Source organism: Diachasma alloeum, unplaced genomic scaffold (assembly GCF_001412515.2).
Source record: "Diachasma alloeum isolate Michigan unplaced genomic scaffold, Dall2.0 Dall_scaffold_00323, whole genome shotgun sequence".
NCBI classification, from domain to species: Eukaryota; Metazoa; Arthropoda; class Insecta; order Hymenoptera; family Braconidae; genus Diachasma; species Diachasma alloeum.
The window spans coordinates 408,207-430,047 of NW_021680462.1; the positions used below are offsets into that span (position 1 = coordinate 408,207).

General features: G+C 38.2%; 1 protein-coding gene across 1 annotated transcript in view; it reads right to left on the reverse strand.

Annotated features, from left to right (window-relative positions):
- LOC107040154 overlaps positions 1-6,716 on the reverse strand; it is a 117,660-nt gene extending 110,944 nt beyond the window's left edge. Inside the window, 1 exon segment of the mRNA XM_015260101.1 lies at positions 1,961-6,716. Coding sequence (XP_015115587.1) covers positions 1,961-6,716 — 4,756 coding nt within the window.
- Positions 6,717-21,841: the final 15,125 nt, after the last annotated feature.

Here is a 21,841-nt window from a genome sequence, read left to right on the forward strand (position 1 = left end):
ACAAACATTTGAAGCTATGATTGAGTTCATTTGAAGCATGATGTTCAAAGATATCCCCGGAATTCTGATTTTCAAAAAATACAAATTTTTTTCAAATTTTCGAATGAAGCAAAATAACGATTATTGCTATGGCCTTCATCTTGAAAGTCGGTTAAAGAGACATCCAATCAAATTTTTCAAGCCATCACTCAATCAATTCAGAACAGTTTTTTTAGTTATGGTGGGACAATCGATTTTCCAAAAAAATTGAAAAATAAAAGAAAATAATGGATCAATTAAATTTTAATTAATGGCGATCGATAGGGCTCAACAATTTCTACATATGAAAAAAAAGATTCCATTCCATTCAGTCATTAGCTAACAAGTGAAGAAAAAATTTACCACACATATGTGTGTATATGTATGGATATGTGTGGACACGCTCAAAAAATTACATTTTCGGACTTTTTGGATCATAATGGGTCGATATAACACAAAAATCCAAAACTTAAATTTGAACGATTACAATGCTCCCATTCAAAAGCAAAAAAACATTGTAGAACCTTTTTTGTAGGAAAATTTTCTTCCCTACTCTGTTAAAAATATCTTGAAATTTCAATGATAGCGTCAACTAAATTTTCGATGTTGAGAGGTTGAATTCAATTTCAAATGAAAGCGTTCACTAAATTTCTTATTCATTTTGAAAATTCAAGAAAATTGGTTTTTTCATATTGAACAATCATTGATTTTTCAATGAAAGTTTCAATCCCAAACTCATCGTGAAAATTAAACTTCACATACAATTAAATTTTCAATCAATTGAGAATTTAGAAAAGTTATTGCCTGAACTTTCAAAATTTTCAAGGTTTTTAAGTGCCGTATGGACCTGAAAATCGAGAATTACTGGAATATTCAGGAAGTTAACTGATTCGTTAATGAAGAAATATACAGAAAATTCATGTAATTTTGCCGTTGTTAAAAATTTTAAGCTTTTTCACTTGAAATTTCATGAGTTATTTCCTGACAGTGTATAAAAAATGTCATCTGCGTTTTCCCCTAAACCCTTTAATTTCCGAGAAAACCTCAAAACCCCAAAGAACCTTCCATTTCGAAAAATCCCCCAATAAATTAAACAACAAATTCTCATTACCTCTCCCATCCTTCTCAAATTCCTCATTACCCAAATAAATCAGTCCCATAGTAATATGGATGGTAAACAGTCACCGTCTCGCGAAACCCCGCAAGACGCCGGCTCACGGAAATAGACCTGAAACCCCAAAACAACCAACAAAAAAGCCCCAAGACCAGTGGTTTCCTCCGCATTAACCGTGATACGAAAAGACGTTGCACGCGGGGTCCAGAGAGTAACCGTTGGCCTATTTCTCTTCACGGATTTGTACCTAAATATAGAAGGGAGCCAGTACGTGAATCAGCACCCCGGACTTAACCGTCGTTGGGCTTCAGCCTTTGCGCAGCGGCGATTTTCCCGTTTAAAACACGAAATGTTTGAAAAATAATACCAACGGGTCTTAAAGTTCAGTGAGTCAGGGAGAGCCGGCTTTGCCTCGTCATGACGCAACGATTCGCGGGTGGTTGGCCTTACTGGCGTGCTTCGCTTGCCTACAACTTTTCAATCAAAATAAACAGACAAATATCAGCAATTTACTACGTCAAAATGAGGAATTACTGTTCAGTGAATATGTGTGATTATCTTGGAACAAGTAGGTCGAGGGATTATCCTATAATAAGGTGATTGACTCTCACGTGATTCATCAAGCTTCATTCTAACCCCTCAACCTGTTGATTCCTAAATAATCCCCCATGATATCCCGAAAATCAAGAATGACCACTCTGTAAAACTAAAACAAACAAACCAAACTGGTTAGTTATCATGTTAAAATATCATCATCAAATCCACAGAAACTCTCGCCAAGGTCAACAACAGCAATAATGATAAGCAATGTCCGCACACTGGACTCACCGTCTTCAAGTTCGTTGATAGTGAGTTCGAGAAATTCCTGTAGATGTTTGGGTAGTTTCTTGGCATCTCTTATCTCCTTTCCATCGATAAGACACCTGGCCTCGATTTTCTCACTCCTCTCTTTTCCTTGATTATCGTCATTCCCTTCCCGCTCATCCAGCTGAATGCCAAATCTGTCGAGCCTTCTCTTCGCCTTCTCAATGAACTCCTTCTCCATTGTGCTCATATTGTCCTTGCTCCTCTCCTGTTTCAAATCCAACCCCGAACTAATTTTAATAATTTTATGCTGCTTCCTCTCCTCCCTCTCCAAAACTTTATGAACATACTCATCATACATCTTCCGTCTAAATACTTCGTCACAGCTTGGCAATATCGAAATGGACTTGGGTCTCTCACACTTTCCACGTACCTCGTAATGATCTCGTTTCTCAGCATCAAGTGAATCCCTTGAAATATCATCAACGTATCTCTGCCATTCCTGTCCACTCCCACCACTCGTTGTCACTCGGCTCACCTCTTTATTCTCAAATATCTTCATTGAGCTTTCCAAATCGTGACCCCCTGTTTGATTCAGTCTCTTCGTTGATTCCTCCCGTCCCTCTTTACTTGTGAACTGAGTACGACTGTTGTCCTCAACTCGAGACTCTTCGTGCCAAGTCTGGCGAAAGTTATTACCATCATTACTTAATTGTTTCCTGTTAGAAGACTCCATCTCGCTTCCATTTACATTTTCCATTTCTCTGACTTGTCCCTCAAACTCAACAAACGCTTTCTGCTCTTCTTCCTCAGCGATAATGACTTCCTTTAGCTGATCCTCAAGGGTCTCAATGTACTTGAGCTGTTTGTCAAAGTACTCCTGAGGTAATGAGTAACGTCTCCTTCCATCGAACATATCCCTAACACCTCTCTGAAGATCTTTCAAATTCTCCACAATTTCACTGGCTGTTGCTTGTTTCAGCGCTTCGGGGTCATGACACTTGCGTTCCCCCAGATGCCCACATGGTGGTGTCTTATCAAAAATACTAGTGGTGTCGATGCACGTACGATCGACATCAACAGTCCTTCGACGTCTGGGTGGTGCCTCAGGCCGGTCGTTTATCAGCGCTGGATTCACCTGTCGCGCATCAATTGTCCTCGACAGTGTCCACTTACGTGGCTCAGCAATATCAGACGTTCTATCGATTATAGCACTCCTGTTGGTAATTGGAGACCTATTGATTGGTGTTGTACTTCGATGCTCCTGGTGTGTGCCCTCAGGTGTTCTCAGTATCAAAGCACTGTTTATCCTATTGCTACTCTCGTTAAACTTGCTTGAAGATGCTGGCGATGAACCGATTGTCGTATCAAAAATTCTACCTTGTCGTTTGGCTCTAACGTCGGTAATGTCGTTTGCGGTTATGTGATCATTGCCGAGTACTGGACTGAATGCACTCTCTCTGGTTTTTTCATTCTCCTGGTATCTCAGTCGTTGTGAAAAATTACAAGATGGTGGGCTCTCACAGACGGGTGTGTTCAGATGATCGTTATTGCTCTCAGTTAACCAGTTGGCTACCAGGGTAGATTTGAGAGGATTCTGTTCAACATTTTTATGGGAGTTCGTGACCGAAGGTAACTCCATGGGTATGGGATTCTCTTTTACGATCTCAAGGAGACGATTCGTGGCCACTGAGACATCTCCCAATTGCTTCAATTCTTTTTCCCATGGTTTTATGGATTCTTGTGGGTGGTGGGTGGAGCTAGGGGTGATTTCTATATGGTACTTGGGTACATTAATCTCGGTTCGATGATCATGGTGGTAGCTACGCCGATTGAGAAACTTTTTGTGGAGATCCAATAGTTTGTCGGCACTTGTGCGTACTGGGGTTTCTTGCTGAGAGGGGGAAAGACAGACGAGGAGATGTGGATCCTCAGTCGGCACGCCCATCCAAGTTGTTGGACGCTTCTTCATGGTATTCAAATCTTTGGATTCGTGGATTTGTAGAGTTTTCACGGTTTTGTGGATAGATTCCAAGTTCTTAAAGATGGTGAACTTGGGGAGAGTTATCTCGTTGATTAATTGGCGGCCGTAAGGGAGGGAGAGGATTTTCTTGATACAGAGGTCTTTCAAGGGATTTGATTCAGGTGTCTTTGGGGTGGTTTCTTCCTCATCGGATACGTGTTTAACAGTTGCTGGGGAGGGAGTGCTGCTTGATGACTCTTGGCATTGATCATCCGTGCCAATTAATTCGGCGGGATCAGTAGAAATAGTTTTGCGTGTCTCAGTTGATTCACTTTTGAATGAAGTTTCTGTTCTTTCGGTTTTAGTTTCACTGGATTTCATCTCTTTTGTCCACACATCAACACTTTTGTTATATTCACTGCACAATTCTTTGATCTCCTGTACAACGTTTGAACTTTTCACTTGTGTTTTCTCAACGCACTCACGTTTTAATGTCTCAAGTGGTACCTTCTCTTTGATATCACTAAGTTTATTCCCCCGGGGTCGTGAACATTTAACCTCGATGCTGGGGGACACAGTGGAGTCAGCCATTGGGGTCGATTTGCTGAAAGCCTCCGTGTTTTTACCCAGCACTTCATCGCTGATATTGTCAATGTGATCGTGAGTTATTTTGGTAAGCGTCTCAACACTGGCGTCATTGCCAAACTTACCGGCATTCACAGTATTGCGCAATCTAGGCGTGATCGGGGACACTCCCTCGTTGCGATGATGCTCAACGTTCTGGGAAATTGCGTCGTGGCTATTAAAATTCTTGGGCAGTGGTGGACGCACTGGAAGTGTCTCCAAATGCAAATGTTCATGGGCCTCAGTGAGTTTTTTAATAACTTCAATTGGTAGATCTGGAACTTTCGGTGGTTCACTTGAAATTGTTGAATTCACATCTCGATATGTTCCACCAGCGATTTTATCCACGTCCATGCTGTTAAAACTGGAGGATCTTCTCGGTGGCGCTGGCGCACACCTTCTCTTTATGGAATCCAATTCCTCTTCGTTAACTTGGTTCACTGGTGACCCGCTCTCTTCGTACATTTTATTGCTATCTCCTTTCTCGTTTTCTGTCTTGGTGCCTGAGATGTTCTCATTTCTGGATGACATTATTGTTTCATTACTCCTAGTCTCCATGATTTCTTCATTAATGTCAGTCTTACGTCTCTCCCTTCGAAATTTTCCGATCTCTTTATTAATAAAATCACGAATATCTCTGTCATGAGGGGCTAGACACTCCCCCTCTTCCTGAATAATATCCAAGTATCGATCGACTGTGGTTGTCTCATACCTGCAATTCTCCCGAATCTCCACTCTTTCAGAATGCTCACGAATGACACTATTGCATGTCTCAGCCTCGTTAACGTGACACTTGTGATTCAACAGGTTGTTGTCATCACTCTGATGCTTCCCTAAATCACATTCTTTGATGAAAATCCTCAGTTTATCGTCAAATTGTCGAGTCAACTGTGGCTCATGAATTTCCGGAGACATTTGAATTCCATTCTCTATCTCTATTACGCTTGATGCACCAGTGGATTCCTTGGAGTTAAAGTCTATTGTAGTCTCATTTGAATCATCAGTGCACTTGGTTGATTCCTTTGACTCTGTCACGTTGTGCAATTCTTCTTCCTCGGTGTTAATGTTATCTTCGCCTTCCGTTTCACTTTCTGGTTTTGAGTCGATTATTGTTCTCTCGCTGTCTGCATCCTCGGAGGATAAACTCGAGTGTTTGTTGAGAGTCGGAAAGCAAGGAGATGCCAGGTCTTTATCGATTGTGTCTGAAGATGAGGTTTCTGGTAAGGAGTAAGGTTTACTTTGGCTTGCGTTCAATTTGGTAATGAGGGATGATTGTTTGTCGGAAAAATCTGAGTCCTCTTCGGTTTCCTCCAAAATAACTTGGTTAATAATTGACTTCGGTTGATCAATATCCGATTCTGGTTCACTTATTATCGCCAATGGGGACAAATCTCTGATATTACCTGCATTCTTATGAGCTTCTGAAGACGAAGCACTCGGTAAACTCAAACCGCAAAGTTTGTGTTGGTCTTTTGAAGATTCAGTGAATAAGTTTTCTTTATCTGTAGACTCTGACTCGTCAGTTTCTTCCAATATCGTTTCATTCTTCCTCGGGGCAATTTCAATATCGGATTCAGCCTCACTGACAACAGCACCTCTACTCAACTCTGTTGTCTCAGCATCACTGTCGTTGACCTCATGAATCTCGGGACGATCTCTGTTTGCATTAGGTAGCAGTGCCAGGGCAAAGTCACGTTCGCCAAGGGTCTCGAGTCTTGAGGTCACATTACTCGGTAGTGGTCCAAGTGGCTCAACTGGTTCAGTTACTATTGTTCTGATATCACTAGCCTCGTTGACGCGAGATTCAATTATACCAACACCCGCAACGTGACCTACGTAGGCTTCCATCCGAAGATCACTGATGTCTGTTATTTTGCAGATTTTTGGATGAGTTGATAATACATGACGCTCGAGTTTGTACCTGCGCTGCACTGGGGTACGTTGCTTAGGTATCGATCCTATCTCATGACCCAATGCTGTCTCAGTGACCTCAGTCGTCACCTTGACCGTCTGACCGTTGACCTTAGCCTCAATTATTCCATCGCTGTCTTCCGTTATTTCGGTGGGCTCTTGTCGGCTGTTGGCATCTTCCGAGAGTGGAGGTTGAGGGGGTAGGGGTGATTCATGCTTCGGCGGTTGATTTGGTCGCTTGTTCTTGTGGCGACGGTGACGACGGGAACGGGATTGCGGCATTCTGGAGGGGATTTCTAGGGTTTTCGATGAGGTGGCTCGTGCACTCGCTGAAGGGGAGAGGAAAAATATTTGCTGATTTTTTTTCACGATTGTGGGGCCGAGAAGAGTCTTGCGGATTAATTTAAAAATATCCGGGGGAAGATAGGTTTACAGCAATTTCCTAGGTTGCTTCGAAATAAAGTATTCGATTATGACTTTTTTTAAATTCCTGTCAGATGAATTCGTTTAATCTGATCGGATTACTTGCATTCAAGCCAAGGGCTGTATCGAAGTTGAAGAAATCCCCGATTTGAGATGTTGAGTCGCTCTCTGACTGAATTAATTTGCGAAGTATCAATGAACAAACTTGTGCCCCTTAAAACTTCATTCATTGAACATTCGAATGTATTGGACTGAAAGAGCGTCTTCAGTTCTGTTTTTTATGCAGAGATTTCCTCGCGGATTCAGTAGAGCGGGTTTAATCAGCAAAAAGCATGTAATTGCTCCGTCGAACCGCTTGAATATCCATTGAATGTCGTCATACATAATGATGACAAAAATAATCAGCATAAATTTGCCTTTGAAACACTCCTCTTTACCCAATTAATTCCCCTGAATAATTCCTTTTGTTTCTTGATAAATCAATAAAAATGAATAAGTTGACAGTAAATGAGGGAAAGAAGTTGGAGGAGTGGGGGTTCTATAATTAATTGGACGGGTTGAAGTGGGACAGCCGCTGCAACAGGATTAATTTATTAAAAATTACTCAATTAACCAAATTCGTTTCGATTGAACATTCTAAGTGAGTGAACCAAACCATTTCAACTGAATTATCTTAATCATGAATTTCTCTTCTTATGTTTAATGTCGTGATTTTCACAGAAACCAATGAGATGAAGGAGAAAAAATCATTGTGATCGTTCAGCCTAGTATGGTCACCATACGCGACTCTCCGATTTTGGTCACCGCCGCAGGGATTGGCCAGATATATCACGAAGAAATTGAAAAAACGGAAAAAACATTTTAATATAATGTGAAAACAAAAAATGCAAAAAATAAAAAAAATCTCATTTTTGAATGAATTCCTCAAAATCTCACTGGAACCACTACTTGATAAAAATTTCAACAGAACGTTCATACCCTGTTCACCTATGATTTTCTGATCAACATTATATATCCAGCGATGGTCATCACACTCATGCGTTCCGTACATCGTGAATTTTCGTTTGATGTCAAAGTTTTTTTTCAAAGAATTTCATTCCACTAAAATATCCCCTTGTCCTACTGAAAATAAATTCCAACAACTTTTAAAAAGTCATTCTATTGCAGCGACTGTGCCATTTAAAAATCCCTCAAGTCCCCAATCATGAGATATTCATCACAAATTAAATTTCAAACAGACAAGCTTTTCTCCCCTTTTATCACCAGAGGCCCACCACTCGCGAATTATTCAACGAGTCTCCCCTCATATTCACCAATTACCTCGAAAAAAAATGAGTCTAGAAAATTGAGTCTGAGTGAATAATAAAAAAAAACATGAGGAGGGTTGATGGTAGGAAGAAAATGAATTTCACGAGCAACTGAACACACCGATAAATCTCCCGAAGCCAACGAGACCCGTCGCTTTAAGCGCAATCAATTTTACCCCCGTCGCGTGAAACTATCGACTGCTAATTACCACAAAGGTTCCGGATGGGGTAACAAAAAATAAATAGACGGAGGGAATTTTAAAACAGATAGAGTGTATTAAACAGTGGAGTATTGTTCACATGCAACACGGTGACATTTTTGTTTTTGCTGTAAACAAAAAGTTTGTTAGTCGTGTTTGGATTGTGTACTCACTCTTTTTTGGGGTGTCGCTGACTTTATCTCTCGTATTATCGTTTTGAGGCGTTAGATTGCCGTTTTGGATCGCGAAGTCTCGCTCGTGTCTCGTGTCATCTGCAATTCATTCGGAATTATTAATTGGAGGGGATTGAATTGTGAAAATTCCACAGAGCAAAATCTCAATTTTCCGGAATATGTCACCGATTTGTAAGGACATCTCACCGATTTGTAGGAATCTATTAACAATTATTCATGAAAAAAAAATATTCGCGAATGTGGTATATAATATTCTGGAATCAGTACGACACTGTCAATAATTCAGTAGCGAAGCGGTAAACGGGGTAAAGTCGCTTTTGACTTTTGGTCAGTTTTTCATGAATATCTAGGAATCTAAGAAAGATAGCAAAGTTTTTCTCATGACCTTTTTTATAACTCTCAATTGGCTCTGCAAAAAAAGTCGTGACAAAAATTTTTCTACCTCTTTTCCATTCCGAGATATTCGTCAAAAACTGGCCAATAGTCGAAATCGACTTAACCCGGTTTATCGCTTCGCTAAATTTAATTATCACTGAAATTTCAAGGGATTTCGTCACTGAAAATTCAGAATTCCGTGAAAAAATCAAAGAGAACTGTAAATTTCCATTCTATTTTTTCCTGAAAATGAATAGAAAACCAGAAAGTTTCGGTAAATATATTCATGAATTTTCAGGTCAGTGACACTGAATGCGATTTAGGGGGAAAAATCATGAAATTTCAGATTTCACCGAAAATTCAATGTAATTTGACACTGAATATGCGCAATAGTTTGAAAATTCCAATAAATTAAGGAATTCTCGTCATTATGCTTCTGAAATAAAAAAAAAAGTAAAATTAAAAATTCCTCCGTAAAATTTCAGAAATTTCAGTGAAACCTGAAAGTTCATGATTTTTTTTCCCCTAATTCGCATTCAGTGTCAATGTCCTAAAAATTGTTAGTCAACTGGCAATGAAATTTAATTTTTTTTCTAACAGTGTATGTGTATTCCTGAATCCCGTATATTATATTCTAATATTCTAATAATATTCCGGAACCTGAAATATTTAATTTTTCCTTTCCGGTTTCCTCTTCTCTTCGAGTCACCAATTTGCCGTACACTATCATCCAGAAAATGGATTTACCCCCGCGGAGAGAAATATTCAGTAAAAATTAGGGAACAATTCACGTAATCGGCAATGGGGAATCATTTTCCGGCAATTTTTTATAGAAATGGAGGAGAAGTTATTTCTACGTTATGAGTTCTTTCTACATTCCGTTCCGTAAAATTTCTCAATCGTTGGGGAAAAATTACGGAACGACTTGTAGTCCCCACAGCGGTGAGTCATCAGGCGGGTGGTTAATTTTTACAGAACAAATCGTAGAATTTACGTGGCGATTCGTACAATTTCAGATCCGATTCACACTTTTTATTGAATTTTACTTCGCTCGCGGAATACGTTCGAAACGCAATTGTTACGTTTTTTTTCTGGTAGTTTTAATTGAATTTTTCTCTCTGTGCCGATATCGATTGAGAATCCATTTGAAAATTATTTGAACCGGAAACCGGAATTATACTTAAGTACTAGTTTATTATGTTGAATACTTATTCATATTGAGTCATGGTCCTGATTAACTTCTGACAAAATCTGGGTTAAACTCTGGCTAAATCCTGAATAAATCCCAATTAATTCTCGGCTATACACTGATGAAACCTTGACTAAATCTTGATTAAATCCGGACTGAAAACAAATTCGAATCTTGAGAGGGTTTGAATGTAGAGTTATTTGACAGTACGAAATATTATAATACCCAAAATTTTGATGACATTTCAATTGATGATAGTACTATGACATGGAAAAATAGAAAAAGAAAATAATGAAATAAGAATTTCAAAACAGACAACCCATTCGGAAGCAAATAGCTAATTTATGAGTAACAATTGCTATACTCATTTATTTAGAAAATGCAATTGTCCACTTGTTTTATTAGGAAAACAGTGGAATCAATTTTTTTAAATATAATATCATGATTCAATGATCCTGGACAGAAACATATAAAATCCAATTTTTTTACTGAGAAAATCGTTTTCTTTACTTTTCTTGAAAAACTCGTGTTGTGTAACGAAAATTACTGCGACTTTGTGATGAAAATACTTTCCAAAATTTCCAATCACTTTTTAATTTCGAAACTAGCCTAATGTCATATTTTCAAAGTAGATGATCATTAAGTGTTCCTCAAATATTTTCCAGACATCTGTTTTCAATTTTTGCCTGCAACTTTCAATTAAACTGCGAGCATAGACTAAGTCATTCATTTCTCCATATCTACTCTCCGGCACTAAAACTCAATATTTTCCGTTTCACTCGTTCCCATGAAACAGTTTACAGTCTCTCCCTGACACTGAATCCATCCGTAAATCACTTATCCGTTATTCAACACGTCGTAACAAACTGGAGAAAAGCTGAGTGCAGTACAAAACAGACATAAACTTTCAAGTGAGAAAGGGGAGTAAAAAAAAAGCTTCTTGAATCCGTGAAAGGGATGAGAGTGTCGTCAAGTAGTAAAAGACTGTATGAACGAGACGAGGGTCACAAGGGCGTCTTTTATCCCCAAATAATTCAGTCCAGGGGGTATAAATGCTGTGTTCTTAGGCACGGATGTACGTCTACTTGAGCACGATGATGGATTTATTGTCACGTCGTAGCATTTAATGAAAAAGTACTCGACGAGAGATACTCGAGGCACGTGAGACTGCACTGACAAAAAAATTACGATTTTGCTTTCTCGTTAACAATTCATTTGTGATCAACTGTCGATTTTTTTTGGGCTTCAAGTACACTGTTAAAAATTGTTTTCTGAATTTTCCGTGACAATTTTCGGAAATTTTTATCGTGTTCCCATTCCATTGAAATTTCAGGAAATCTTGTCATTAAAAATTCAGAATTTCGTAGCAAAATCAAACAGAACTGTAAATTTTCGTTCCATTTTTCCCTGAAAACGAATAGAAAATCAGAAAATTCTGGTAAATATTTTCTTGAATTTTCAGAACCGTGACACTGAATGCGATTTAGGGGGAAAAAAATCATGAAATTGCAGATTTCACTGAGTATTCAAAGTAATTTGACACTGAATATTCATATTAGATTTGAAATTCAAATAAATTAAGGAATTCTCGTCTTTATGGCGCCTAAAATTCTGGAATTTTACTGAATTCTCAGTGAAACCTGAAATTTCATGATTTTATTCCCCTAAATTGCATTCAGTGTCACTGTCCTGAAAATTAGTAGTCAACTGTCCATGAAATATCATTTTTTATTTAACAGTACATGAACTAAAAAAACCTTGATTTTTTTTTGACATTTTGCTTCATCTCCACACAGAAAAAAAAATATCTTGGAATGTGGTATATAATATTCTGGAATCAAGAATATATGTATTCTTGAATTCGGTATATTATGTTCCGGAATTCGAAATATTTATATCAAAATTCAATTTAATTGTCAATAATCGTCAAACATTCAATTTTTGTCTTTTTTAAGTTTTTGTCGATGCATATCTCAAAAATTTGCGGGGAAAAAATACTTGAAATTTTGGGAATCGTTTTCACATGTGCTCAACAACATATGATCCAAATTTTAGGTCTTCAGTTCATTGCGAAATTTTCACCAAGTCTAACTCACTGAAGAAGTACCTCAAGTGAGATCAGGCAATAATCACGAGGAACACTCAGGGAATTCGGCTGCCAATTAGTGGTTTTGCGAATTATTAGTGGATTTCAAGAGGCAATTGACCGTACTTTGGGACATTCATTCGGGATTTTTGAATAATTATTGCCACCAGCAACCTCCTGAACATTTTGAAATTGCTGGGAGGCCATTGAGCTCCTCACTCTGAGGACTGCTCCAAGTCACTACACGAGGTGGAGGTTTGGGAGGCCCCAAACTTCGTCACAGTATAATTGTATCACTTTTTTCTTTTCCCTTCGTATATGCATTCCTCTTCTCTTCGAGTCACCAATTTGACGTACACTATCATCCAGAGAATTAATTCATCCCAATATCGACTGAGAATCCATTTCAAAATTATATATAGCGAATTCCGGATTATTATTCCGGATTTCGTAATATAATATTCCAGATTCCTGAATATTAAGGAGATTCTACAATGAACGCAATGCAGGCTTGACGAAACGCTTGCAATTGTAAAAATAATCGAAAAACAGCTGAACAATTGCACGTGTCGCGTTAATCCCGCGTTGCGCTTCATTATAGAATCTCCTTAAGGATTCCGAGTGAAGATATTCCTAATTCTAGTGATGCCGGCGAGACTAGACGAGAATTATTTGGGAAAGATCATCACTGTCTAAAAGAACATCGAAAGTTTAGGAATCGTCGTAATCTCGAAAGACACTGGATCGGTGCATCTCGTCACGAACGCTGAGAGAAAAATATGATTCTTCTGACTATATTCCATCACCATCGAATTGTAGTCAAAAAGTCCTCAACAATTTTTCATGGGTTACGGTAACTATGGCCGGAGAAGTAATTACTACAATGGAATGTAGTCATTGCAACTATTTTATAGTTCTACTCACGATAGATTTGTCGTGGTTACTTTTGAACTTTAGTTAGTTTAACTGCATTTTAATTTGCAAAAATTACGCTTGTGAAGTTACTATAATGTTATGTGCCGCATACAAAAAAAATCGTATCGTTCACCAAACTGACTCAACTATTTTCTTATTGTAAATCGAACTTCAGATTTTTCTCTCAGTGAACTTGGAAGAATCCATCACGTCTGAGTTTCAGTATTTTCTGTTTTTTCAAATGTTTGTCTCGATATCTGTTTCGTCTCGTCTCCTGAACTTAAAAAACCGAAAATCTCGAGATCCAGGCAAGATAAATCCTCCCGGAATTGTGTCGAGATGCACCGATCCAATGTCTTTCGCGATTGCGATGATTCCAAAATTTTCGATGTTTTTCCAGACCGTGATGATCTCTTCAAAATAACTCTCGACTAGTCTCGACGGCATCACTACCTGATTCCGCAATATTATATCCCCGATTCGATCCTATTTTTTTCCGTGCACAAACAGTTTATCCGCGCAAATAAATCAACTATTAAAAAAAAATGCATTGACCTCACATCACTAGACCCATCACCTCGACCGTTATCCTCCGACTCCACTCCGTCAAATGCAAAACTCACTCGTCCACTCTACCGCATCAGCCTCCTACCTCCCTCCTAATTTCCTATCTCATATCCACCCATAGTCCCTCCACAACATTGAACAGAATCTAGCTCCCACGTGTCGAATCCCACACTCCCAATGGAAAATCCCCCCCCCCTCCCCCTCGCCAACAAAAAAATCCCGAAGAAAAAAATCATAACAAAATAAAACAAGTACGCACCCAGAATGGGTGTATTCACGCGTCAAATTACCCATTGGCTTTTGTAACGAAGGTATTTGTGTGTTTCGAAAATAAAACGATACTTCCCCTTTCCTCCCCTCCCGCACCTGCGCCGCTCGCCCCCGTTTTTCCCTCCCTTGATCATGTGACAAACATTTTGCACGCAAAAGCGGCAAGTGTACAATGTACAAAATGCCAGACTGAGCAAAGAGGGGAGGGGGCGCGGAGCTACGGCGATAGGGGAAGAGGAGGGGCAGGGGAAGTAGTCGCTGTATAACTTGTCTGACATGATATCAATGCCAGTGCACGGGAGTGCGACACTTGGATAACTACAGTAGCTAGGCACTAGTTCACTTGTTCCCATCGAGGGGAAAAATGGAGGGGGGGGGCGGAGTGGGGGCGGGAGAGGGGGAGAGTAACGCTACGGACTCGTGCGGCACTTCCGAGACGGACTTCCTTCCGCATCAAGCACAATGCGAGGGGTCTCTCTATCTCGCTCGGTTGTGGACGAGGCACTCGTCGCTGGTTCGTTCATTTGTTCGTTTCATGGAGGGTGAATGGAGGCACTTCGATGTATAGTTCAGTCACTTTTTGCGGATCGACGGCTTTGTCATGAGGGAGTATACCGTGTGGAGGGGGTCTTTTTGGTTTCCAGAGGCTTTTGGGGACGAGAATACCGCGAAATATGTGTGGAGGTACAAGTTAATTTTTCTCCGCTTGCTCCCAAAAATTTAGTAGGGGAGGGTGTGCCTGTACCGCCTACCTAAGGGGAAATGCCAGTTTTATATTTTATATTTCAACTTGAGTATAAAAAACGTATTTTTGAGACTTCTTTAACTATTGAACTCGTTATTCTCGAAGTGTAGACGCCTAATTCTCCTTAGAATCCACAAAATTGATTGAAAATAAAAGAGAGAGCCTATTGAGCGGTACTACCCGCCGTCGGGCCGATCCTATGAGTGATATTACCGGCTCCGCTCGGCGTCAACAAAATTGTTGATAATTATTGACATGAGTGGAGTTTTGAGTTCGAAATGGTCTTAAATTACGCGCGAAAGTACCACGAATCGAATAACCACAGTTTAATATGAGAATTCAGCTTTTGAAACTATCAAAAACCTTAATTATAAGTCCACAAATTTTGCACTATAAAGACCTCAAAACTTCGTTACGTGTTTTTTCATATTTAAAGTGGTAAATAAAGTAAAATTTTTCCGACAATCACATCCCATCATCAAATTCTTCATGATCAGAAACAGAAAGAAATTTTCAAATTGATGGTTGTGGAGAAAATCGGGTGAGCGGTATTACCCGCTGAGCGGTACAGGCACACTCTCCCCTAAACTGGGTAATTTGTCCGACATTGTGAAAGTTATCTGCAATTCCATAAAAAGTTACGCCAGCGAATGTGTTGTTGAGCGAAAAACATCGCATTCATATTTAGTCAATTTATGATAGGTTTCGGACAAGAAATTGGTGCTCTTCGGGTTAAGGTACTTCCTCAGTATAACTTTGGAGAAAAGTGGGGATAAACATCAAAGGTGCCGGCACTCCGCTGCATCGTTCGAAAAAAAAATGGAAATTTTAAAGATTCAAGAGTGGATGAGAATTTTGCTGATCGGATTCCTTTTTATTTATGACTCATAGTTATTCGACGGACGATTTTTTTATCCTCAAATTTTTTAAAATGATTTCCTTAATAAATTGAAACTATCGTCAGAGATCAGGTAACAAGGCATTTTCATAAGACGAAGTTGGTATTACTGTCCTTTGATGTGAATCTATACTACACTATAGTAGCTTTGCTTCCATTTACTATAGGACCTACAGTCGAGCTAACCTGGTACATTCTAACCTTCTCTCACCGTTGTCATGTTACACCGCCATTTTTCCCTAGTTTAATGAAAATTCATGATCCTGTAATACATTTTCAATGATTTCTCAAAATCTGTGCAGTAATAAATTATGAAATTGCAAAGATGTATTCTGGGGATGTGTCCACATGGCTGTGACATTCTAGACAAGCCGTCAATGCACTGAGAGGTGAGGTGACTCATTCGGATGATTATAATGCATAAATCAGTAGCGAAGTGGTAAAAGNGCACTATAAAGACCTCAAAACTTCGTTACGTGTTTTTTCATATTTAAAGTGGTAAATAAAGTAAAATTTTTCCGACAATCACATCCCATCATCAAATTCTTCATGATCAGAAACAGAAAGAAATTTTCAAATTGATGGTTGTGGAGAAAATCGGGTGAGCGGTATTACCCGCTGAGCGGTACAGGCACACTCTCCCCTAAACTGGGTAATTTGTCCGACATTGTGAAAGTTATCTGCAATTCCATAAAAAGTTACGCCAGCGAATGTGTTGTTGAGCGAAAAACATCGCATTCATATTTAGTCAATTTATGATAGGTTTCGGACAAGAAATTGGTGCTCTTCGGGTTAAGGTACTTCCTCAGTATAACTTTGGAGAAAAGTGGGGATAAACATCAAAGGTGCCGGCACTCCGCTGCATCGTTCGAAAAAAAAATGGAAATTTTAAAGATTCAAGAGTGGATGAGAATTTTGCTGATCGGATTCCTTTTTATTTATGACTCATAGTTATTCGACGGACGATTTTTTTATCCTCAAATTTTTTAAAATGATTTCCTTAATAAATTGAAACTATCGTCAGAGATCAGGTAACAAGGCATTTTCATAAGACGAAGTTGGTATTACTGTCCTTTGATGTGAATCTATACTACACTATAGTAGCTTTGCTTCCATTTACTATAGGACCTACAGTCGAGCTAACCTGGTACATTCTAACCTTCTCTCACCGTTGTCATGTTACACCGCCATTTTTCCCTAGTTTAATGAAAATTCATGATCCTGTAATACATTTTCAATGATTTCTCAAAATCTGTGCAGTAATAAATTATGAAATTGCAAAGATGTATTCTGGGGATGTGTCCACATGGCTGTGACATTCTAGACAAGCCGTCAATGCACTGAGAGGTGAGGTGACTCATTCGGATGATTATAATGCATAAATCAGTAGCGAAGTGGTAAAAGGGTTCACGTCGACTCATCTCCCAGTTGAGTTTTTGAGGAATATTTCCGAATCTAAGGGAGATAGTGAAGTTTTCGTAATTACATTTGTTGTAGCACTCAATCGGCTCCACAGAAAAGGTCATAACAAAAATTTTGCTATCTCCCTTAGATTTCGAGATATTCATTGAAAACTGGTCAATAGTCAAAATCGGCTTGTACCGTTTTACCAGTTCGCTACTGAAATATTCAAATGTATAAGTTGTTCTAAAAAAGAATAAAATATTCAAACGAAATACAGCCGTAATATTCCATTATTATTCCCTTAAAAAACATGTCTCAATTTGTTTTTCTGCCTACCAAATCATTTGTTAACTATCAACAAATATCAATTTGGTCAAAAATTATTTAGACCACCACTTAATTCCGTAAATTACACGTTGACAAAATTCTCCGTATTCCATGATTGTCCCTCATCTCATCGTCTCACTGGGATAAAATTTTCCCCACTGGTGTGAGAGGTAAGAGTTTCAACTTTTGATTGAATTACAAGTGGATTGTCTTCATTAGGAATGAGGAGGGAACAGTTGGACCCGGCGAGTGCCAGCTTCATTGCCACCTATTTCCTGTCCTCTCTTTTCCACCAAGCGTGAGCTATCCCATGGCATAAAGGGTAGGAAAATAGGTAGCTGAGAGAGAGATAGGTGTGTGTGCAGTGTGCGCGTAGCTATGCAGTTGAGGACCGTAGACTACTTAATTAGGTTTCTCCACTCGAGACTCGAGACTCCGAGGTAAGGGTTTGGGATAATTTCCTCTGTGGGCTACACCCGTCTCTGAGGTTATTCCCTGCCAGAGGAAAAAGGGAGGTGACTTCAGAAAATCATGGCAATCTCATTCGAAATATGTTGATAACTATTGAAAAGTCGTCGAAACAAGTAGTATGAAAATTTGAGAAATTCTTAGGATAGATAAAATTGTTTTTTCCTCGTGTTTCTATGACTCGCAATTCTCAAGATGCTATGATTTGTTTAATTAAGTAGCTGACACTGTTCCGAGCAATTTCAACGATAATTTCACAAGACAATTAACACTGTCAGATAAAAATTGAAATTTCGTGAACACTTGACTAGTAATTTTCAGGAAGGAACATTGAATGCGATTTAAGGGAAGAAAATCATGAAATTTCAGATTTCAGAGAAAATTCCATGAAATTCTAAATTTTCGAACCGCATTGAGTTGAGGGTTGCTCAACCCATTTAAATTTTCAATGAAATCATGAATATTCAGTGCCGAATTAATTTCAATTAATTGAAAACCCAAGAATATATTCATAGCAATTTTTCTTATTTCTATTAATTTTCACGGAATAAGTGAACTGAAATTTGCAGTGCTCATTGATTTTTCCATGAAATTATGAATTTTTCTCAATGGAAATTTCAGCCAAAAATATTAAACAGTATGAAAAATTTTGTTGAATTTTGTGAAAAAAGACCGTAAATTTGATTTAAGGACTAAAAAGTCACCGGAATTCCAAGCTTCTATAAGAAATTCAAGTAAAGTTCCAATTTTTCAGCGGCAAGAAGACGGAAAATCTACAATTTAAATGATTTTTCTAGTCAAAGTGAATATTTACTGTCAAATTCCCTTCGGTTTGCCTTTATAATTATTGGAATTCCAAGTATTATAAAAAAGCTTCCTGAAAATTCAGAAGAATCTGGAATTCGAGGAGAGATTTTTATGAATTTCCCTGATTATTCATCAATTGTTCCGGAAAAATTAAACTGAAATTCACAGAAATTTTTAGATTTTTTCATGAAACTTTTTCATCTTTGAATTGAAATACCCATCCCCCATTCGAGTATAAAATATACTTGAATCAAGTACATTTTATACTCGAATCAAGAATAATTTACTGTCGAAAGAAACCATCATACATCATACTGACGTTAAGCATAAATTACGTTTACCACGCCGTAAATTACACTGAGCAAAACGTAATTTACGTTCCGGTTTTTTCTGTGTGAACTTTTGTGACTTTTTAGTCTAACTCTCCTGTAAGTAGGTTTCTGACACTTTTGGCGGTTCAGAAGTAAATTACCGGTATTCGCCCATGCCACGTTGAAAAGTCCTATCAGCAAGATGTGCCCACACGCAGAGAAATTTTTGATAAAAATTATCCTACCGTTCTATAAAAGTGTATCATGAGTCATCGTTTCCTCATTCCTATCCCGAAATTTAGTAAAAATTAATATATGAGGATCACCGACGGCGGTGGCTGTGTGGTTGGAGTATGGGATTAGCATGCGGGAGACCCGGGTTCGATTCCCGGCTGGGGGGGCCAAAATTTGTGACATTCTAAATCTCACGGTTTCATTGTCGAGCGGGAGTCTCGCAAGAGACGACTGTACCTGGGCAGGTCTTTCCCTCAAATGAGGTTTTCCCTTGTCCTTCGGTGAATGCGGTACAGGGGGTTGGGGGGGTGTGAAGGGAACAAATCGGAAAGACCCGAAAGGGTATACGAGAAGAAAATTACACTACAAAAACCAGGTGTCTGGCAGCTATCTGAATTTAAGATGTCAGATGGTAAAAAACGTCTGAATCTTCAAAAGTGTCTGAAACTCTGATTAATGTCTGAAAATTTCAACCACCGTTTCTGCCTGAAAATGATGGTAGACATTTTTTGTATCTGAAAAATTTCAGGTATTTCTTTTCAGATATTTTCTGTGTCTGAAATTCAGTTATTTATGAGCGATTCAAACATTCCACTATTAAGATATCTCACCTGATTCAGACGGCAAAGTCCATTCAAACATTAATTTTTAAGATATTTCTCATGTCTGAGAAGTTGACTCATCCACTGAAAAAACTAGGTGTCTGACAATCATCTGAATTTAAGATGGCAGATGGCAAAAAACCTCTGAATCTTTAGAAGTGTGTGAAAATCTAACTGATGTCTGAAAATTTCAAACACCGCTCTNACGGCAAAGTCCATTCAAACATTAATTTTTAAGATATTTCTCATGTCTGAGAAGTTGACTCATCCACTGAAAAAACTAGGTGTCTGACAATCATCTGAATTTAAGATGGCAGATGGCAAAAAACCTCTGAATCTTTAGAAGTGTGTGAAAATCTAACTGATGTCTGAAAATTTCAAACACCGCTCTTGTCTGAAACTGATGTCTGCATCTTAATTTCAGACATCTTGGTGTCTGAAATTGAAATACCCCCATTGATTCAAACACATTTTAATGTCTCAAAAGTGTCTACAAAATTGTCCCAAAAGTGTTTGAAAAGTGTCTACAAAAGTGTCTGAAATTCAGACAGTAGTTTTCGCAGTGTATATGATGATCAAATTTTATTTTACGTTAGAGAAATTTTATCCTGATAAAAATAAAAATTACCGTGCCGGTAGGGTAAAATCAGGAATATCCAAATTTGTAATATTTTATTACGGTTAATATTGGAGCCCTTAATTAGATAATATCACTCTTGAAAATTTTGAGTACTTAAGTATCATCAATTCAAATATTGAAATTCCCAACCCTTTTATCAATCAATAATTTGAGGTAGGGAGATTGATCATTACTTGTGTAATCGAAAATCACCTTTCAAGAAATTTGAATTATTTACTTAGTAGTAAATTTACAGTTTCATATTAACAAATTTTAAATATATCATTATTCGTATAAAATCAGATTATTAATATTATCTTATTTGGAAGATTAAATCAATATATTTCAAACCTTCAATAATGTAAGGATCAAATCCTTGTAATGTTACAGAAATTTAATATTGATGGGGATCCCTGGGTAAAATTTACCAACCGTTCTAGAATTTTCGTTATCTACATAAAAATTATTGGACTGGAAGGGTAAAATTTATTATGCATCAGGATAAAATTTCTCTAACACAGAATAAAATTTGATCATCATATATCAATTGTTACTAAATTTCGAGATAGAAATGAGGAAACGATGACTCATGATACACTTTTATAGAGTGGTAGAATAATTTTTATCAAGAATTTCTCTCCGAGCACCACTACTCAAAATTCACAGTATGGTCAGTGCGAAAATTTGGATGATTTTTAGATTACCTTTATGGAGTTTTTGTATTTAACATCCGGTAGTTTGCCTTGGTAGAGCGGATAGAGAGGTGTGAGGATCGGTAATTAGAGTATATAACTGCTCCAACGAATTTTTCGAGGAAGCTGAATTATTTAGTCATTTAATACCAATAGAAATTGAAATCAACAAGAAAATTGAGTCGGACTCAATTAGGTAATTAACTTGAAGGGAGTGACTGGGTCAAATTTTGACCTTTGTGGGGTTCATACCAGCTGCGTCCCCTTCGCGAACCCTAGGTAATGCTAAGTGCTGGTGAAGCTTGATAATTTAAGAATAAATGCTTCACTACACGTTGAATTTATATGAACACCTCATAAATGAAATTTCATAACTGCTTTTAGAAGGGAAAGCGCAGAATGGGAAGTCCCGTACATCTACATGAGCATACATATTATTAAGTGTGATAGCTCAAAGGAGGTTAAATTCATTTATAGCAATCAGGTTCCCACACAATATACGTCGAATTACTTCAAGATCAATATAAAAAGTTGATATTTACCTATCAGTATCCCGAATGAATACGAGTTGCTCTGTTATCTAATTACCTGAGGATCTTTCAGCGGAGGTGAGGATGGATTTTTTAAGTAATATGTTGGCAAGTGATGGGTGGAGAGGGCTGACATCAAAGGGAATTGGAAATTCCCTGGGGCTTACCATGATGGACTCGTAATTAATCAGGGCGAAGTCAAAGATAATTAACGGTTCTTAAAGTTTGGGAATTATGATTCTTT